The sequence below is a fragment of the Dermacentor silvarum genome, chromosome 10 (assembly GCF_013339745.2).
Source record: "Dermacentor silvarum isolate Dsil-2018 chromosome 10, BIME_Dsil_1.4, whole genome shotgun sequence".
Lineage (NCBI taxonomy): Eukaryota > Metazoa > Arthropoda > Arachnida > Ixodida > Ixodidae > Dermacentor > Dermacentor silvarum.
In genome coordinates, this window is record NC_051163.1 from 68006848 (window position 1) to 68026891 (window position 20044).

Genomic DNA, 20044 nt, shown 5'->3' on the forward strand with positions numbered 1-20044 from the left:
AGACAAATTGGCCGTAGAAAAATACACCTAATTGTTAAATTGATGAACTCCACACAAGAAAATTGGACAACACGTTTGCTAGAAAGGAATGCTCTCGTATTTCATTGCTAAAGAGTGAGATCTGAATAGCACAACCAGTCGTCCGAGAAAATACCATCATGATGGTTCTAAAACACTGTCAAGCTAAATAACTTCCTTGCGCAGCTACATGCGGGAAAACATTCTTAAATACTTCGCTCCGGCCTGTCGAGTTGGAGTAGCAATTGTCATTGTGGATAGCAAAGCCATTTATTGCGAATTGCATGATACACCTCTCGTGTTTACCTACGAATTGCAGGTAGCGCCTTGGTCAGGAGGTCACTGTCCGCTATGTGCAGTGGATTTGAACAGCTTTCACAAACTTCAGCATCTGCTGTTCTAAAAAAAACTAGACCAGCAATTTCACTAGGCAGTACGAGTATGCTGTCGAAAAGGCTCCAAAATATGAAATTCATGACTTCTGTTGCGGCGTTAGAAGAACGCTGCTAAATGCTTTGTAGCTCTTAGAATTTGTCAATTTGGTCCTCCACTTAATGTCTTACGTTCAGGAGGAATACACTTTATAATGGTGGAATCATTCAATAAAAAATAGGTTTTGCATTTTTATTAGCAGTAAAGAGATATCTAGTGGAATGTATGTATAAATTGTACTTATATGTAGATATGCGCAAGCGAATTATTGAAGATGAGGAGGAGGAGGAGGTTCGACTGCCCTGCGAGTGGCTCTTTAATTTGCCTTGGCTGAACTACGATCTCCCATTTGCAAAACAACGCTATGCACCGTCACAACATGTCATAAAAACACTCCCATCCTTATCACACACTGCAGTATAAACACATTGTCTCATTTGAACTCTGCACACAAGGAATAATGCGTCATGATGATTCAAACATGACCTCACATATAAAATGTTTACCACAAAGTATGTTTTATTGCAAAGCTCTATCGTAATAAGTATCAAGCCCACTGGAATGTTCACTGTTATCTATGTCGTCTCAAAACATATAGTGACTTTGGTGAAAATGCTTAGCTGCTGTGATAAATGCCACCTGAGTGAGCCTACAAAAATGCATCTTTGCTGTTAGAAACTTTTCAAGTTATGGCAACTCCTTTGTGGCACATCCCAACCAAGTTATTACACCATTTGTGGGTATGATAATAAAATATGTATTTGTATATGAGGTACTTGTACGAAAACCTTTCCATGTTAAACATCATCGCAAATGCATTCAATTGAGCGTACTGCCCTGTATCACGCTGGTAAGTGAACAACAAATTGCGAAAATCAACAAACTGCTTGAGGCAGTGGACGTAATTAAAATATCGCCTCCAGAATTCTTCATCCAGATGGATATACGATGAAGTATTTGTAGTCATACCAGGAAATGTCGGACCCTGCTCCTTCGGTCATTTGTCGAACTTCTCCACAATGCACCAGCGTAACTCAATGGGCAGCATTTCTGAAAATAATATTTCAAAAGGCCACCCAAACTTCAACAACGTTCAGTTAGCGATGTCGCGTGAATACAGCCTTCTAATAACATGTGTATTTATGGCACTTATTCCTAACTTTCCGGCTGCGTTATAGCAGTGCTTTAATCCTGACCAAACTACAATGATGTAACGCCCTTACGACCAAGTGCCATAAATGCACATGTTGATAAAAGAGCATACCCTCTCGACGTTGCTATAACTGAAAGTTAATAAAATTCGGGCGGCCTTCTGAAATTGTATTTTTTATGCTGCCCATTGATATACACATGTGCACTGCAGTGAAGTTCGACAGATAGCCTAAGGGGCAACGTACAAAATTACTGGACCTGGGTTCAACCATTCATGAATTCCCGTACCTTTACTTTTTGTAAAGCATATATGAACAGAAATGAGCTCTAAGGCCTAACTAAAACATTCGCATGGCACGATAGCTTTAGCCTGCTAAGCAGCTAAGCGTCTGTAGGCCTATACTAAAAAAGAGTAACTTGCAACAACAAATAATGGCATGATACGTAAAATGAGCTCACAACACAAGAAACCGCTAAGACTAGCCGCACGATAAATGATAAAAGCATTGGACAGCAGCTGCAGCTCTCGGTGTCCCCATCTCTGCAAACCTCTTATTTTTTCTTATCGACACCCACGCCCACAATTTAATGGAGCTAATGAATTGCCCCTGGAAAATTGCGGAGTTGTCTCCAGCACAAACGTAAGTGCACAAATTACGCCGCAATGTCAGCTGGTCAGCTGTTTCACAGATGGCGTCTAGAAGTCTGTGCATTTGTATTACGTGCTTAGCTGCAGTCTACTGAATACGGTCACCGTAACGCTGCAGCTAGTATTCTTTGGTTAAAATAGGGCCACTTGAGTTGGTTCTGCGCTGCAGGCCGTCTTGATGGCCGGAGCTGGAAGAACTCTTTGCAGGAGATCAAACTGTCCACTCTTGATCGCCACGAAGCAAGAACGAAAGCGTTCGTTACTGCCACACTCCAAACCAAAGGAGATTTGAGATAGCACAAAAAAATGTGCGAGGAAGCGCTTTAAAGAGGAGACAATGATGTAACCTTAGAAGAAAACTCCTGCTGCCAAAGCTGCAGTGTCATTATTTCGAAGGAAACAAAATACGTGATCCTGTTGTTGCAGTCGCACTGAATGAGATGCCATTCTGAGTCCTCAAAACCACGTTGAGCAAGCACTGATGGGGCCAAAGCCTTCTTGGTCGAGCGTGAAATAGTTCGCGATGCCACTGGTAATAAGCACTCTTGACCTCTACAAGCAAAAACGCCACAGTCTTTTGAGCACACAGGGCGGATGGGTGGTTGAGTTCGTTCTCATAAGTGAGTGCAGCAGATGCACGATTTCACGACACACGCTGTTCAGGAGGGACGAAATGTCTTGGCACATCTTGTGGCGGAGAAGCCGGCCTAACCCTAGCGAGGGTTACCAACCACTGTTTCGCCGAGGTGCCCTCACGGAGCGCTCCGGTCGGCGCGTTCCCTTCCTCAGTCGGATGGAGAGTCGTAGGGGGCGTTGGTGAATATCAAGCTACCGCTATACGCTCCCAGTGTGTAGGCATTTGACGGCTGCAAGAGAAAGCGATGCCAGAGAGGCCCAATCACATTAAGGTGCGGTGCTTTTACGCAGACTACGACACGAAGTTCCAGGGTCTTTAAAAGCGAGACACTTCAAGCCCCTTTTGTGCAGCCGATTCTACGAACAGTAAAGTAAGTTCACCGCTTGCTCGTAAAAATGCCGAATTCGTGAAAAAAAAAGCAAAATGAAGAGTGTTAATGTCTCGCATCTTACCAGCTTTGCCGGTGGTTGGAAAGAACCTGAAACGACGCGTTATATCCTTATCCTTGTCGTCTTGTTAACCTCATGTGAGATAAGTGTACAGCGCCGTGTATGCTCTCTGCTCGCTTTCTACGTTGGCTCTCATAAAAAAAATCTTTCTTTTTGACCTGTTTAGTGCCATGTCCCCCTACGATTTCTTTACAAAGAGACGCAGAGGTCTGTTGTCTATTCATAACAGTGATAAAACCAAACTCAGTTTTTCTTTTATTGCATATACTGATGTAGTCCCTAAGTTTGAGTCTTCAGGCAATTGAGTCTTCGGCCAGGCACACTTAAGCAAACATTCCAGCCAGCAGCCTTATCATGCAACTATACGTCTATGCTCTAAACTGCCCGTGGTGAGCGATTCACAGCAATCGATTTGTTTTGCGTGTCAAAGACCTGAGTTCTTTTAGCTGTTCCGTGTACGAGTAAGTGACTGCAAAGACTAATCAAACTATGGTATATAAGTACATGTGCGGACAAAGGCCATTGGAATACGCGAGCTGTGGCCGAACTGTATCGCAATGTCCTTTAGCAGCCTTGAGGAGAAGCAAGAAATTAGATTACACATGCTGCGCAGGCCGGCCAAAAAGTTAAATCTCAATGGGATGCAGTTCGGCCCCAGCTCCCACGTTCGAATTACGCTTGTCCGCACCTGTACATATACCACCTTCAAATGGAAAAATCGGGGTCACGCTACTAACTTTTCTCACATCTGGAAACAATCACGCTCCATGCAGCCGATGCGTCTCAAAGCCCTTAAAAAACAGGCATACTTTGTATTTTTACACATGATAAGGACGTGAATCCTGCCGCTGTGCGCCTAACATGTTCCACATTAGGTGCATAAAAAATAAAGCAAGTAAAGGAGTTAGTAAGCGATAGGTTCACAGAAAGCCCCAGCAACAAATAAACAATAAAGGATGCTTAGCAGAGCAGGCAAGAAGAGTATTAGATATTTTAAGCCACTAGATGTCAGAGGATGATACAGTCAAGAAACTACTGTGCTGAAACTGCCATAAGTAAAAGCAACCACTGCTGGACATTTAGTAGAGGGTCATACTGACAAACAAGAGCTAAGGAATGATCATCACCACTCGTCACATGCAGCAGTAGGACGGAGAAAATCGCCGTTTGTTTCGATGTGTGCACTGAGGTTTACACAACTGTCTGTTTTTGTTTTTTTTCAAAAGAATCAGTCACACCAGACAACAAGTTCAATGACAAATTTTAATTTATAAAATCGGTGCTATCGTGATACATGACGTGGGCTGTCAGTGCTGCTTACATAAAAATAGTGACTTGGCTATATACACACTCTCTGTTCTCAGCTCGTGCAGTGAAGCATGTAATGGCGCATCATTCTCTGAACTGTGTGAGGATGTCATAAATAGGAGACTTCACATACAAACAGAACATAGCACCACACTGCGGCATACACTCACAAACACAACAGTGAAGAAAGAGAACAAGAGTGTGAGAAAAAGACAAAAAAAACTATGGGACAGGACACACAGGACAACAAAGACATCAGCAGGTAATAACATACTGCTTAGAATTCATATAATACTCTTTCTTTAAATTAAATACAGAGGCCTAAAGCAGCCTTCCGATATACGCGTGGAACAACCTAGAAGGAACTGGTTTTCAACACAACGCAAAGTTGACTGTGAACCTGTCATTGGTCGATAGAACGCGCTCCGTATCACAGAGGATAGGAAACTTGGAATGGAGAATAAAAATATATGATGCCCATTGAACGCTTGCATCCCAGAAAGAGCGTACCTGGCTTTCAATCATTTGCCGCTGTGCCAGTGTAGACCTTTGAGAAATATGCAAACTATTCTCAACGATCAGAATTACAATTTTGGACACTTCATACAGAACACAATATTTTGAAAAAAAAGGGAAATTTTCAAAGAAATGTTTAACTTTAACGTCACCGTGAAAGACGCGGGATAAGATCAATTTGCAGGCCAGCCACTCGGCAACGTGGAATTTTGCACTCGAATGATTGCACTAATTTTCTATTCAAATCAACGAATAATGGAACTTAAGCAAAGAGCTACTCGCACTGTCAACACATGATCATTGACAGACTTCATTTTTGATTACAGAACAAAACCAACATTTTTGCTGCTATACTTTCGTTTTAGGCAAACTTACATATGAGCTCTAGCAGTGCCGTGTCACAAACAGTTAAACAAGCATAATGCTTTGCTGACATAACGGCTCTATAAGTAAAATCACTGGCACAGTTTTAATCCATTTGCTTTGCGTAAGAACTCAGTAGGGCCAAATTCACTGTTGTGCCTCACCGATTCTTACACCTTTATACGGCGCGACATCATGAGTCTATTGTTTCTAGCTTGTCGATTTATGTTTGTTAATTAGACGGTCTCTGATAGATGAGGGATTTGTAATAAATAGGTTATATTGTGTATGTGGCCCTGCGCAGCACGGTTGTGTAGTGCTTACCATGACTTACACTACTGTGATTCCTGAAAGCAGTCACAACTCTTATCTGTCACATGAAGAGAACTCGGCATTCAGACTTCATAAATGATTACGGTGGTGGAGCGGTCACGGATGAAAAGTTTGTTCGCCGTCAATACTGGGATTCAGGGCGCAGAAACATACAGTAAAGACTAAGAAAGAAATTCTTGTGTGCACAAAGAAAGAGAAAAGATAAACTCATCCTGTTGGCCATTGCAGCCATCATGAGCATTCAACAGCCGGAATCTAAATATGCTTGGCATTTAACTTCTGATCTGATTGTTCTGTCCCTTGAACAATATGAAATCATTAATAGAATATGCGGCCATAGCTTATTATGATGAGCCACTCGCATAGTTTGCATGACATGTCACAACTCTTCAGTCTACGGTTACATTAGGTCAGTGAAAGTTTTGTGAGCACACACTTTTTTTCTATGTCCGCTTAAAATGCTTCTTTTTAAGGTGAACTATGAGCGAACAAACTAAGTTTTCCTTTTCCTCATTATCAGAGCATAGCTTGTCTTTCTTGTATAAATGTTCCCTCAACTGACGACTATGAGAAATACTTTTCTTGATTTCAAAATTTTCTACAAAGCCATCTTTGAGTAGCATTGTTGAAAAGCCCGAAAGTTGACTCTGCCTAAGGGATACATTTTTACTCGTCTAAACTCAGTTTCTGCGCCCTGGTCTCGACGAAAAAAGAAAATAATGGAGAAATATCTTCGCGTGGAATGACTGACTGCCAGTGCTAACTTTAAGAAGGCACAGTCGCCTAAAAACTGTTGATGGTGACTTCACTCGTAGACGCAATTGGCGCGTAATACAGAGGGCGCTTCTTTACCATCGGCTCTGCATTGCTCGCCTTCCTGGGCGTCTCGGGAAAGTCTTCGTCATCTCCAAGATCCATGGCACTCAGTTCCTTCAAAGAAGAAACACGTGCGCTTCAAGTCGGTGGCGCCACCTCATGTAATAGCGAGGAACTAACGGCCGGATCGCGTGATTTGAGTGGGAGAATTTCAATCTCTGTTTTACAAGACGGTTGGCACAGATAAAAAAAAATAAACATGCAAAGGTGGGAAAAGGGCACGCATCACAAAAGACAGTACATCTGACCACATTAAGCGGCGACAACCACATGGAAGAACCACCACCACGAGTGCTAAAAGTGTTGTACTAAGAGTGCTGAGCTTATGAATTATATTGAAATATGCACGTCGTGAATAATGCACGTGACATCAGCTGTCTATTCTCTGGCGTACATGGCTGCGAACATGTTGATTATATAACTAAAATATTTAAGTTTCATTTTGGGACCATGGTATTACCGTGCTGAATTTACACATCCCTTTATTTCATTGATACTTTCAAATATATTTTAGCATATGTTCCTTGGCAAGTGAACCGAGTTTGAGTTTATTAAAGTAAATTATTTAGTGCTGAAATAACTATAAGCGCTTGACCAGTTTTGTCAGTTAAATATTACAGCCTGAACAGAAGGCCTCATAATACAAAAGCTCAACAACAAACTTGAGCAATCAGTTAATGAAACTCTGCTTTGTCAGGAATCTAGTATTTCCTTTCTTTTTGTCCTACCTGCATACACCACGCGATGACTACAGTGTGCCAGATTATCGCAAGAGTGGTGCTTTAACCGAAGTAATCTTGTCCAATGGATTGATGAGCGCCCTGTCACAGTGAATGGCTTCTGAAACGGTGGTATCTTCACAATGCCGTATACATAAATTCCTTCTTCGCTTCCTATTAACTTTTTCTTGCCTGCTTTGTTTTCCAAAGTACTAAGTACTGACTTGGAGTTTCAGTTGTTCTTTCATTGCTGTGTGTCACGACCCGTACATCTTAACATAATCTATTTTCCAATGATATATCATGCATCTGTTTCGTACTTCCGTTATATAAGCGAATATTCATTTGACACTATTTTTTTAATAATCTGTGGACCCCTCAGACAACTCGAAGAGGAGTTTTGCGGCACTCCCTTTAAAACATTTTCCTGCGATTAATTATGATTCGCAAAGACTTCATTTGACTTGATTTTGAATCTACGAGTACATCCATTCTGTGGATCTGCCAAGCCGTGACTTACCGAAGAACCCAGAATATCGTGATCGGCTGCAGGATCCCATTCAAGTTCTTGGGAAGCAGTGGATATGGGTCGCCTTGACTTATGCTGACCTAAATAAAGAGAGAGAAATGCAAAAAAATCTTCACACATCCGTAATGTTGGTTCTATAACTTTAAATTTCTTTGAATTATATGCACCGCAATTAGATTTGGACTTTCGCACGGCATGTTAGCATTCCCAGCCGATTTTAGCATATCAGAATGTGAATGTCGATTTAGAAAGCTGGTACATATTTGAAGCTCAAAACATTCAAATACAAACCTCGTGTATCATATAGTACAGAAATGCGCCAAATATTTATTATATTCAGAATTTATAGTACTTCCAAATATGTACCGCATGCACCGCATGGCACGTATACTACCATATGGTCCAAATTTGGTACAAATTTGGAAGTTCGAAGCTTGTAAATATGTGCCAGAAAGGGCAGAAGAGAACATAAAAGAAATTTTCATGAGTTGCAAGTCGAGCCTCTATCTGTGGTTCTTGCTCATACCCCATGAATTCATTCTCAATCTTTAAGCACCAATCGGATAGCGATGTATTCAGTACAGAACCTTATCGCTATGCTACTGCGCAAACATATACTGATCGCATGTTTCCAATTTATCTTTGCCGAGCCCAAATGGGCAGGTTCCTGGAGTTGTACGAAGATTTGAGTGAATTTTTACGCGGGGACTCAAAACCTGTAGGTGCGTTCGATCGATATTTAAAAAGAAAATGCATCATAGTTGATAAATAGAACACAGCACACTTTTGTGTAATGCTACATAAACAATAAACTTATTTTTTTCTACGAATGAGAAACTTTTTTTTTATTTCTGGGGAACCTGTAACATAATCCCCAATGGTGAATAAGTGATTATGGCGTACTGCTGGTGAGCACGAGGTAACGGGTTCCATTCCCAGCAGTGGCGCGGCCTCATTTCGATGGTGGTGAAATGCAAAACACTCGTGCCCCTAGTTGGTGGTCCAACTAGGGACCACCAATTGGACCACCAACTGTCCACCACAATTGTCCAATTGTCCCACAGGACCACCAACTTTGGTGGTCCAATTAAATCCGGCGTCCTCCTCTCATACCCCACTGTGCAGCTTCGAAATGTTAAACCCCACGATTTAATTCTAACTGCTGATGTAGAGGGTTACCTTGGTAGCTTCATGGTAGTTTCATTGGACCCATGGCAATGTCCGGAATCTCAACTGCACCCTACTAAAGTGCTCATAGCCTTCCCAAGTAATACAGGCATCCAAAGACAATGTGTAAATAACATTTACATTAGTGCATTTCTGTCGGTGCATGTGTTAATGTGTTTCCAAGCGATAGTGACTGCATTTCGATGGGGGCGAAGTACAAAAACGCTTGATTGCTTAGATTTAGGGGCACGTTATAGAACCCCAAGCGGTCTAAATTAACTCGGAGTTAGTCACTACGGCGTGCCTCATAAACAGAACATGATTTTGACACGTAAAATCCCAGAATTGGTTTAACACAATACTGCGCTTTTACCGGTCAACGTTTCCTTTTTTATTATTTTTTATTTGCTCCGCGATATCTATCGCAATTTAGAAATGGCTGTGCACTACCCGAAATTGTGAACTGCGCTGCTCTGCGCATAATAGGTAGGAAGAACATGGTGGATGATAATAGTAGCAAACTTGGCGAATGGGTACTGGTCCATCGTTAAAAAAAAGAAAATATTTGTATAACGAGAGACAAGGCAAAGAAGGATAACAGTACACATGCACCAACTGCAACATAAGGACTACAACTGAGTGGACAACACTGGCTGCGAAAGGAAGGAGGCGTGACGGAGAAGTAAGATGTAGCTACTTAGCAAGGAATGCGAGCATATCCAGAGACATTAAGGTCGACGACTAACGAGCGTGCTGGCCGCTATTATTGTAAGTTCAGTGTTTCCTGTCTTTCTGGGCAGACGTTTGCCCAATAAACTCTTTCATTCTGAACTCACATTTTCAACAGTGCTTGATACTGCAACGTCAATTCAACGTGACGCTATCATGTCATTATCTAGCTTCTTCATGCTTAAGTTACGGTGTGTCTGTTTTATAAGAAAGTATGGCGAATTGAAAATTGCAGCATAGAGAAAATGTACCTACCAAAAGCGACACATACAAAAAATTTAAAGATTTGAGTAGGACCGCGTAATACGTTCCATTATGAGAAGACGCCCGCCCACATGCCTCTGCTAACAGTTGTTGGCGTCAAAAAATAAAGAAAGAAATGAAGCTGCTACTCCCACAATCTCTGCACTCCATAGAATCAGCTGTATTAAACTCCTTTTTATTCACGAAATGAAAATTATCGGCCAAATTTGATTATTTAAATAACGTATATGATTGCTTAGACGAGTGCTGGGGTTCGCTAGAACTCCCTAGAACTGTTCCAGGGACCTTTCGCTTTGGCGACAGAACCACCAGACGCAGTGCAATGACTCGGGGGTAAAATAATCTGAAATAAATTTCTTCGTAAATTCAGTTTGTGTTTTCCTAATTCGAGAATTCACGAACATGCCTCATGTGTACGTTGTACTTACAGTAATTCATAATTTGTCAATAGAAGCTAGAACACACAATAACGTGTTTTTTTTCTTTTATACATGAAAGTGTTTTACGCCGGGGTCCACCATCAACTTTCTGTAACGGATGTGACGTTGGTGCGAACGTGTAAAATATGCTCTAATGACTGAAATATGGACAGGGATGGCAGCGCCGTCTAGGAGCGGTGGAGTGAAGTACTGCATCATGACACTAATGAGCACCGATAGCGAGCGCTTCGGTAGTCTCAGTGCAGCGGAAGCGCTAACACGGTGTAGCTTGGCATAGGCGGTGTAGGCCTTCTGCTGAGGTGACGACGCAGTTCGGATTAGCCTGTGACGCCTTGTCGCCTGCGGAGTGCAGCTTCGACATGCATCAGCACTGCTTACACGCCGCTTACTGCTTCGCTTGTGACGGCACCAACTAAAAATACGTCTGCGCTAAGCGGCACAGAAAGGCAACGACGTCAACGGGCGAATCTCGCTTGCTTTGGTCTGGTGAGAGACATGCCAGCGTGAAGCAGAACGCCTTTTCGCATTCGCAGCGCATGCTGCAAACTCTGCCACTCACATTCATGAAGCTGAGCGCATCGCAACGCAATTGGCTGCCTAAGACACTACGGAGCCAGATCAAAATGCTCGTACCATCGCCGAAGTACATGGGAGCAGGACGCCACTCGCCAACAGGAAACCGTTGACTGAAGACACGTTCACCGACCCACAAATCATGCGCCTTTCGCTGCAGCAGTGTCCGTGAGTTCAAAAGCGATTTGCTACCCGTTTGGTTTTGCTTGTATGGTTTGCGAACCCCTGTGTTTTATGGCGGATTTGCATGCTGCTCCTGCGCGTGCAATGCAGTGTCTCCGGGGGATGTTTCCCGTCCGCGAGTAGTTCGACCACTTTCACTTATGCGGCCATTGTCGAGGATCCCTGTGCAGTGGTTGCAGTGCACCGATGGCCACTTGCAACTTTATTCTTCACGTACAATAAACATGCAACAGGTTCTGTGAAGACACGTTTCACTTTCGTGTTCTACCGATTCCTACGAAAGTGAGGTGAAACATATCTTCTTTTTCACATGGAAGTTACTGTATCCAGTAACAATGCTGAAAGGCAAGTACGTGATCGCGTAAGCTTGCTTAGTGAGCTTGGTTAAGTAAAATAATGCAAAAACGGCTCTCTTTGCTATACTTTAAGCAGGAATGCTTGTGTTAAAGCGCAGCTGGATGAACATCCCCCTTGCGACGTGTTGGACGCTATAACACGGCTGTGATTCAGCCTTTCATATTTAATAAAATCATAAAACAAATTCAGCGTCGGGCGGCCTTGAGTTTGTAGACTTTGCTGCCGCACTGGGATGCTTTGCCTTAACGCATCGATTTAGCCGATCCTTACACGCAGGATCTGCCTTCCTGAGTAAGAGTCATTAACAAATGCCATACATTACCACCCCCTGAGTCCATGTTGTGCCAAGGATAGTACTAATTAAAAAAAAAGAAAACACACCTTTCTGCTCATGACATCACAAGATAACCTATCGCATCTGCCAATACCATTGTGGGAGGCGGCGCGAAGCTTTAGCCGCCGTGGCCACGGTTTATTTAAACCGGCCAGCCATGGTGACGCATGATCTCGGAAGCAGCGGACACCGGGGCCGCTCAGGTCGAGAGCGCTAGCGTGTTCTTTTCCTCGTGCTACCTGCACATGAGCCACCTTCTTTACCAGTTCTGGAGGCAATAGTCGCACCGCTACAGGGTCCCCCTCCTAGTGCGACACATGATTGAAATATGTGCAAAAGGCACGTGTTTTCTTGTATGTTGAAACTCAGCAAGCACAAGTTGAGGCATATTGGCCATTTTGTGGTGCATGCTGAGAGTTCAGGTCATTGATAGGAACAATGCTAAAGACGGTGTCGTCGAACGGCGTGCAACGGTGGCAGTGGCGTTGGTAGTGTCATTGGTAGGGACAGTGGCAGTCGTTGTAGTGTCGGGTTCCGCAATTAGGGAGAGATGTACCAGGTAGCACCGGCAGCCTAGGTTGTGAACGAGGCGCAGCCACAGTGATGCTGTAGTGCGAAATCACAACCTGCCACAGGTTCTCGTAGATGCCTGGGCCTGTAGAAGTCGGGGCTCCGAAAGAGGACTATATGGTAGCTCACGACTTGCGTGGAAATAGCGAAAGTGTTGGTCACTAAAGTTGTTGACGTAGTGCCTGCGAGAGTGAAATTTGCACCTAGCGGAGCCGGTGGGAGAGCCTGTGAATCGGTGATGAAGGAGGTCCTCCCAAACAGAAAGCAGATAGCTTGCGGGAACGTCCAAGCAAGAAGGGCGACGGGCCGTAGGGTAGCGGAAAGTGCTCGAGTTGGGCACAGTGAATACATTGGAAAGAGTTGTTGCACAGCGACCTTTGAGAAGGGGAGGAGGCTCATGAACTAAGCAGAGGTTTGAAGCAGGGGCCGGCACATGCTGACGAATGCCCCGGGAGGACGCAGGAGATGAAGGACAACAATACGTGAAATGACGTGACGGCTGAAATGGAGAGAAGCTGTTGTGACTGAGAGCTCAAGATGGCGTAATGAGCAAGGATGGCTGCCCGTAAGTCCTGGTAGAAGTCGGGGCCGGGGGCGGCATCCGGAGCCAGGAACGCAGCTGGACCCTGGAATGTTGTAGTTACGGAAGTGGCTGTCCAGCTGGATGAATCAGATGTCCGGCATGTCGATATAGAACTCTAGGACACCCTACCATCACGAGACGTTTGCCGAACCGCATAAGGCCACATTGCTCTCGCCTTTGTAGAGTCGGTGCGTTGATGCTGGCATGGCTGTGCTCGGTCATCTGGGTCACCAATTTGTAGGAGGCGGCGCGAAGACCTAGCTGCCGTGGCCACGGTTTATTTAGACCGGCCAGCCATGGTGCCGCGGGATCTCAGGAGCGGCGGACAGCACAGCCACTCAGGTCAAGAACGCTAGCGTGTTCTTTTTCTCGTGCTACCTGCAGGTGAGCCGTCTTCTTCACTGGCACTGGAGGCGATAGTCACGCCACTACACCACATTGCTCCCGAATGTACTTGAGCTGCTGTGCTTTCATACATAGCGCTTCATTTTCGAATATCCTTATCAACATGATGTGCTCAAATGAGAAAGTCGAGTTTCACCCGAAAGGCGAAGCATCAACAGCAATAGCAAATTAGCAGAGAGCCATACGAAGTAAGGATAGTACTTTTACCGGCTGTATCAACATGTAAACATTCGCATGCTAACTAAATTCACAAGCATGGAGTCAGCGCCCATAGCAAACAAGAACACATCACACTTGATGACCGCAGACACTCGCTGTCAAAACGCTGGCGTGGGGAAACGCGGAAGCGGCAGCGAAGTGACCTTCATGTTGTCTATCGCTTCAACATAAACTGAGAGCTGAGAACACACATCACGCACAAAGCTACCAGCCGCCCACGCACCTAGACTCTGCCCCCAACGCAGATCACTCTCAAGATACGGCCGCGCAACCACGCGAAGCCGCAGGGGCGTAGCCAGAAATTTTTTTCGGGGGGGGTTCACCGGCCCGACCGGGGGGGGGGGGGGGGGGCAAGCGTCTGTTTTCCTCTACGTGCCGTGATCGATAATAAATATCGGTAGGTTAAGCAGACTCTATACATGTATATCACGGACATGGGACAAGCAAGCTCAGTAAAATGCAGTAAGTACGACAGGTACAGTGGGCGTTTGGAGCAACGGTCTCTCATCGCGCCAGTGAATGGACCAGTCTTCGAAAACGCATCATTGAGACGACCCGCCCGATCGGAGAAGCCATCATTAATTGTTAATCTTCGTTAAGCGTAGATGGCGTCGTCCTCGTCGGGGCGAAGTGCGTTAATTTCACAAGTCAAGGCCGGCTATACACGTGAAAATGCATGCGTGACCAGGCTATACCTACTCCCATAGCAATAGCTTGTTCGCTGCGTCCTTGCGCTAGAAAACTTAAGTACGCGCAAAAACGGGGAAGGCTTTTCTTTTTTTTTTTTTCGAAGCTTTCATCGCCCTGCTTCCTCATACGAGAGGGTTGCATTTCCAGCGGCAAGTGCATGGGCCGCCGTGTCTTCCGCTGTGTGCGAGGGTGCAGCCGTAATTTGCCTTTACGTCAACAGATTCAGAATTGTACAGAATATTTCACCGCACAGCATAGATATGGCATGTGTACGCATTTTAAGTAGTGCGTGCAACTCATTTCTGCTTCACTTACGCCGGTGCGAACAGGAAGCGGCCTCGTACCTCACAGAATCTCGACTGGTTGGTGTACTAGTGATGCAGGAATGAACTCCGGTCTTGTTCAGTGCCTAGTGCACATAATCAATTTCTCAGGACGCGTGAACTCTGACGAGAACTGTCAGCGCCTGCAACAAGAGTTTACTTACGCTGTACTGCGCACAGCAGTAATCCATGCTTGTCGGCTGTCTGTTTCGTGTATTCTGTTGCGAGTCGGTGGAATTTCACTGCTGGCATCAACCCCTTCATGTGTACATTGCTGGTTTGGGATTCCACAACACAACAGCAACTACCAGCTTTGCGTAATTGCTGGTTTGGGATTCAACAACACAACAGTAACAACCAGCCTTCCGTAGGGGCGCAATCGCATACAAGAGACGTTTCGCGCGCAGACTGGCTACGTTCCCACTTGGAAAGCGGCAATGCGGGCGGAAAGGCCAAAGCGGCCGTAAAATCTTTTCCGCGCATGTCCAAGTTGTTCACATTTGTTTTGCTACCGCCGCTGCCGCTTTCGTCCACATCCATCTAGTCTGCGTACATTTGTCGGCGTGGTGGCGCTCATTATCGCATTATTTCGAGCGGTATGTTAATTCATTGACCCACCCGTCATCAAAAGTGATCATTTTGCGCAACTTCGCGTGTCATTTGCGACCTTCGGTAAATTCCTCGTTAGTGCTCCGTGATTCGCCTCACACGCGCGCGGTAGCGCTGAGTCACAGGTTGGTGCCTAGGCGTGATTATATTTCTTTAATAGCTTTTATTTACAAGTTGTAATAACATTTCATCATTTCGTATTATTGTCGGCGCCTCCAGGACACCAAAGCGGCAACTGGAACACCAAAGCTAAAACCCGGGCTGGCCCTTGTGTTGGGGCTCGCCGAAGCCTGCGCGTCCTACTTGAGACCTACGCTCCCAATCTATCGTCGCAACGAGAAAAGCACCCCGCGACTTCTGCAACATACCGTGCACGTGCACGAATTATGGAGCGCCAACAAGGAATCTGCCCAACTATTGTCTGCCATGGAAGTGGAAGAAGAAATGGCTTTTATACTTCTACCTACTTGTTTTCTAGAAATGGAAAATGAATAAACGGAAGACGCGGACACCTCGGAAACGGTGGTGGTGGGTTTGCCTGGCTTTGCAAAATCGCGAGAAGTTGGGCCACGCCAAGGCTTCGTTGCCGCACCTCCGGTCGCGCGACATTGAATACTATCGCGAGTATTGCTGGCAGTACGTTTTAGTACCACTCTTGTCGTAGAGCAAGGGGTGGTTCTTGATCGCGTCGATCAGCATTGCAGCCTACACTTTTGGTGCCATGTTTTTAGTACCGGTTGTTTACATGCTAGTCTAGCTTCCGGTCGAGCAGAACGACTTTCCGACGCGTTTACGCTTCGCCATAGCGAAAAAATCGGTCCGTGACCGATTTGGCTCGCCGCTTGTTTTACTGCCTGTTTTGCCGCTAGACGGGTGGATTTTAGCAAGATTTTGCCGCTTCCGACAGCTCCGAGACCAAGTGTGAACGTAGCCTAAGATCCTGCGCGAGCGCGGCCTAACCGGCACCTGAAGGGAAGCGGCGGAAATGTATACCGGAAATTTGGACCCCCTAGGGTCTTTAACGTGCACCTAAATCTAAGTAAACGGGCCTCGAGCATTTTCACCTTCATCTAAAATGCGGCTGCCGCATTTGTTGCTTCAGAATGCGGCCGCCACATGCTCGCCCAAAGCCTCAGAGAGTGTCAAAGCCTTGACAGACACAGTGACAGTTTTTTTCCATATGCAGAAATGATTCGCTGTAAATTACCAACCCAAACGGAAGCGCCCAGGAATGAAATTGTGATAGTAGCACCGGTTCCTTGAATTATGTCAACGCGAAACGACGAAAACAAAGGGTGGGTAAGTGGGGCGGGGGGGGGGGGGGTGCGGAAAAAATTTCGGGGGGGGGGGGTTTGAACCCCCCCAACCCCCCCCTTGGCTACGCCCCTGCGAAGCCGTCACATACGCAGTTCCAGTCGGATTAGAATGCTGCCCCCCGATGCTTTGAAATGCGCGTGATGGAAGACAGTAGGCTTCCTGCCCGCTTTCCTGCCCGCTTTCCTGCCTTTCGCGCGGGGCGAGATGTAGCCGCGATCGCCGGTTCCCCTCGCACGCTTTCACTCGCACGTACAGCGTAGGGCGCATGGCGACGATATTATCACCCTTGGACTTCCTACGGAACCTGACGGCGACGGCAGAAATGTGCCTGAAGTGTCCATATGATTGCTATCGCAATAATAATAAATTTAGTACTGGCACTTTTTATTTAGATTGTTTTATAAAGCGCCTTTTGTAATGCCTTGCTGCTTGGTCCTCAGCCTATATTATGTGCTGATTAAACAAGAAATAATTATTAATGGCATTGAAGGTGATGTCATGAAGCGCCATGGCTGAGCACGAAAAATTAATACGATGTCCCCGTTACCCGCATACATGAGAGCGCTAATGCAATGCTACTGTGAATCGTTAGGCTACTTCCTCGTGATACCTTCCCAGCCTTTTTAATCATAATGCTATGTTGTGATATTTTTTGCAACGTATTTGTGATGCTGTTGTCTTTTAAATGTAAAAGGAAGTTCATCAATAAAGAAAAAAGGAATGACCTCAGTTCGACAGGCCACACCTTTTCGACGAACTGCCATCCGCATACTTGGAAACCAACGTATTCAGTCTTCGACACAGGTACCAGGTCAATATTACTGGACATGCGTTATATTAATTGTCCTATCACTGTCAGGTTGTCAAGTATAGACTACATATTCTGTTACTCTACTGGCATCAGTGATTTCGATGGTGCGCTGAAGCTTGAAATCAGAAAATTAGGTTTTGTTATTTTGATTGATTAATTGATGTTTTCATTGATTGATAGACTGATTCCTTGATTCTTATGGCTGAAAGACAGTGTAGTCTCCCGATTATTTTGACCAGCCAAAGTGGCAATTTTGGCGAGTTGGTTACACATTGCGAAATGGCTTTTTCGCTAGAAGACGCGGATAAAGAAAGGGGGCACACAACACACGAGGGCTTCGTCTGTCCTGTAATCATTTCCTTTGTCCCATCTTCTAGCGCAAATACCATCTCACATTGTATTTTTGAGCAGCCTGTTCTTTAACGCGCACTTAAATCTAAACGAAAAAGCGTGTGTCCGGTCTGCTTCTGTCATAATGCAGTCACCAAGGCCTGAAGCTTGGCCACGATATCGCACACTCAAGCATAACCCCTCAGCCATAAGCTATACCGGCGGGTGGTTTACTTATCACAAAAGCAGCACATGATGAGGCACTAGTCAAAATTTGAGAATATTTCAAATTTTCAGTAACACAACACTACACCATGTATATTCTACCGTTTTATGCTGCTGCAAAGAATTTCAGGTGATGTGAATTATTCAAGAAAATCTAAGAAACCTTGTGTGTGCAGTGTATTCTAGTCTGATAGCACGTATGGTCCAGCACAAAAACTTAGGGATAGCGGGATCTCGGGGAAAGTTGAATTTCCAAGCAGCCTGGAACAGTATAAGCAGTAAAACCATACATCACAAAGTTGTTCGCATATACCATATTGTAGAGGCTAGAAATTCAAATACATGGCTGCGTTGTGGGGCTGTAGATATATTCACCTTCTTCCCAGATCTGGTGGCTTGTAAAAATTTATGGTTTACTGTACTCCTAGCGTCCAGTGCCAAAAACCCCTCGAGTCTAAGCTTTGTGATTACCTGCTGAGTGACCTGAATATTGGAAAAATCTGGCGAGATAGCTACCTAGGCCATTGACGATGGGCGACACTGCTGGGGTCGAGTTTCGGTTGTTCAGGATGGGCTTTGGCGGTGTCGCATTGGCCAGCGGCACAGATTTTGGTATCACCAAGTCCAGCGACTTGCGAGGCGTCGACGAAAGCACTTCTTTGTTTGTCTGAGGCACCGGCTGATAATCACTGTTCACTCGGCTGAAGCTGACAGCTAGAACCAAGGTAAAGGAGAGAAATAAATAAAATGTCATCGACATGAAAGAAAGCACAACAGGTTGAAAGAGTAAGTGAAAACGAGAAAACGAGAACAACTCAAAGAAGCCCCAGGCATTTTCATGGCTGCTGCCGTCTATATACTACATGCCTATTAAAAATTACCTTTGTTTCAGATACCAAGACATAGTACCTGCGACAGGAAGTATCTTGTTCACTGAATGAGATTATCCAAAGCTGCAAACACTGTCAATGCATGGTGTTTCCGTATGTTTTTTTCACGTCTTCGCAGCTTTAGACCTCAGTTATTACAAATAGCAAAAGATGCCTACAATAGTATCAGGGTGGCTCATTTAGGCAGGAAATGTGAGCAGCACCACCTTTTGATTAAACAGTTTAGCATATTGTACGGAGATAACAGCCGAAAGCATGCAAACAATGTGCGTACAGATTTTCTTTTTTTTGGGGGGAAAGCGCACAGGTAAAACAAGGTTTTCCGATAGTGATGTAAGAAAACAACAGATGTGTGTTATTACTTAGAAGCAAACACCGATACTCGCCCGCTCTCCTGCACCTGCTGCCACAATTCCTAAGTGATCCCTTTATGCTTTACGTAAGTATTACTTGTTCTTGGGCAAGGTTGTTAACGTTTTATGAAGTCATTTTAACTCAACTAGGACAAAGAGCAGAGAACCACACATGTTGGGTTTTCTGTTCTTTACCTAAAGTCGACTGACCTTTAGCGGGTGAGTTGACCTTGCGCCTGGGAGTCGGTCGTGCCGGATTGTAAGTCGATCCCTGCCGGAAGTAAGTGAGGTCCTCGCGCAACTTCTGGTGCTTATGACGCTTCTGCAGTCGCCAGGCGTAGAGGAACACCCCAATCAGCACCACGATGAGCACGACACCCATGATGACCGCCACTCCTGCGAAGACGCCGATGGTGAAGACAGCGTGATCAGATGTATGTACAATAGTTTTTGGGAATCAAACTTCGGAAGCTTCAATTACGATAGCAATTATATGGACACTCCAGGCGAACTTGCACCGTCGCCGTGATGTTCCGCATAAAGTAGTGCGGTAACGTCCTACCGCAACACGCGCGCCATATGCTGTGAGTGTGAGGGAAAGTGTGCGAGGGTCAGCCGAGAAGGATGGTGGCTCAGTGCGCGACGTCTTCTCACGCGCTCGATGTTGAAAGTCACGTGATTAAGCACGCTT

The 20044-nt window shown here is 45.2% G+C and overlaps 1 protein-coding gene across 8 annotated transcripts in view; it reads right to left on the reverse strand.

The window, feature by feature from the left end:
• Positions 1-20044, reverse strand: part of LOC119465963 (axotactin-like) — a 213231-nt gene that overhangs the window by 15443 nt on the left and 177744 nt on the right. For 4 of the 8 annotated variants that reach the window (XM_049656830.1, XM_049656832.1, XM_049656829.1 and 1 more), the window contains 4 exons: positions 19564-19749; positions 18627-18824; positions 7973-8061; positions 6710-6787 (listed from right to left, as the gene is read on the reverse strand). In XM_049656830.1, the coding sequence (XP_049512787.1) occupies positions 6710-6787; positions 7973-8061; positions 18627-18824; positions 19564-19749 (551 nt within the window). Of the gene's footprint in view, positions 1-738; positions 3118-6709; positions 6788-7972; positions 8062-18626; positions 18825-19563; positions 19750-20044 lie in introns of those variants that run through there. The other 4 variants (XM_049656833.1, XM_049656831.1, XM_049656835.1 and 1 more) reach the window with 3 other exon arrangements.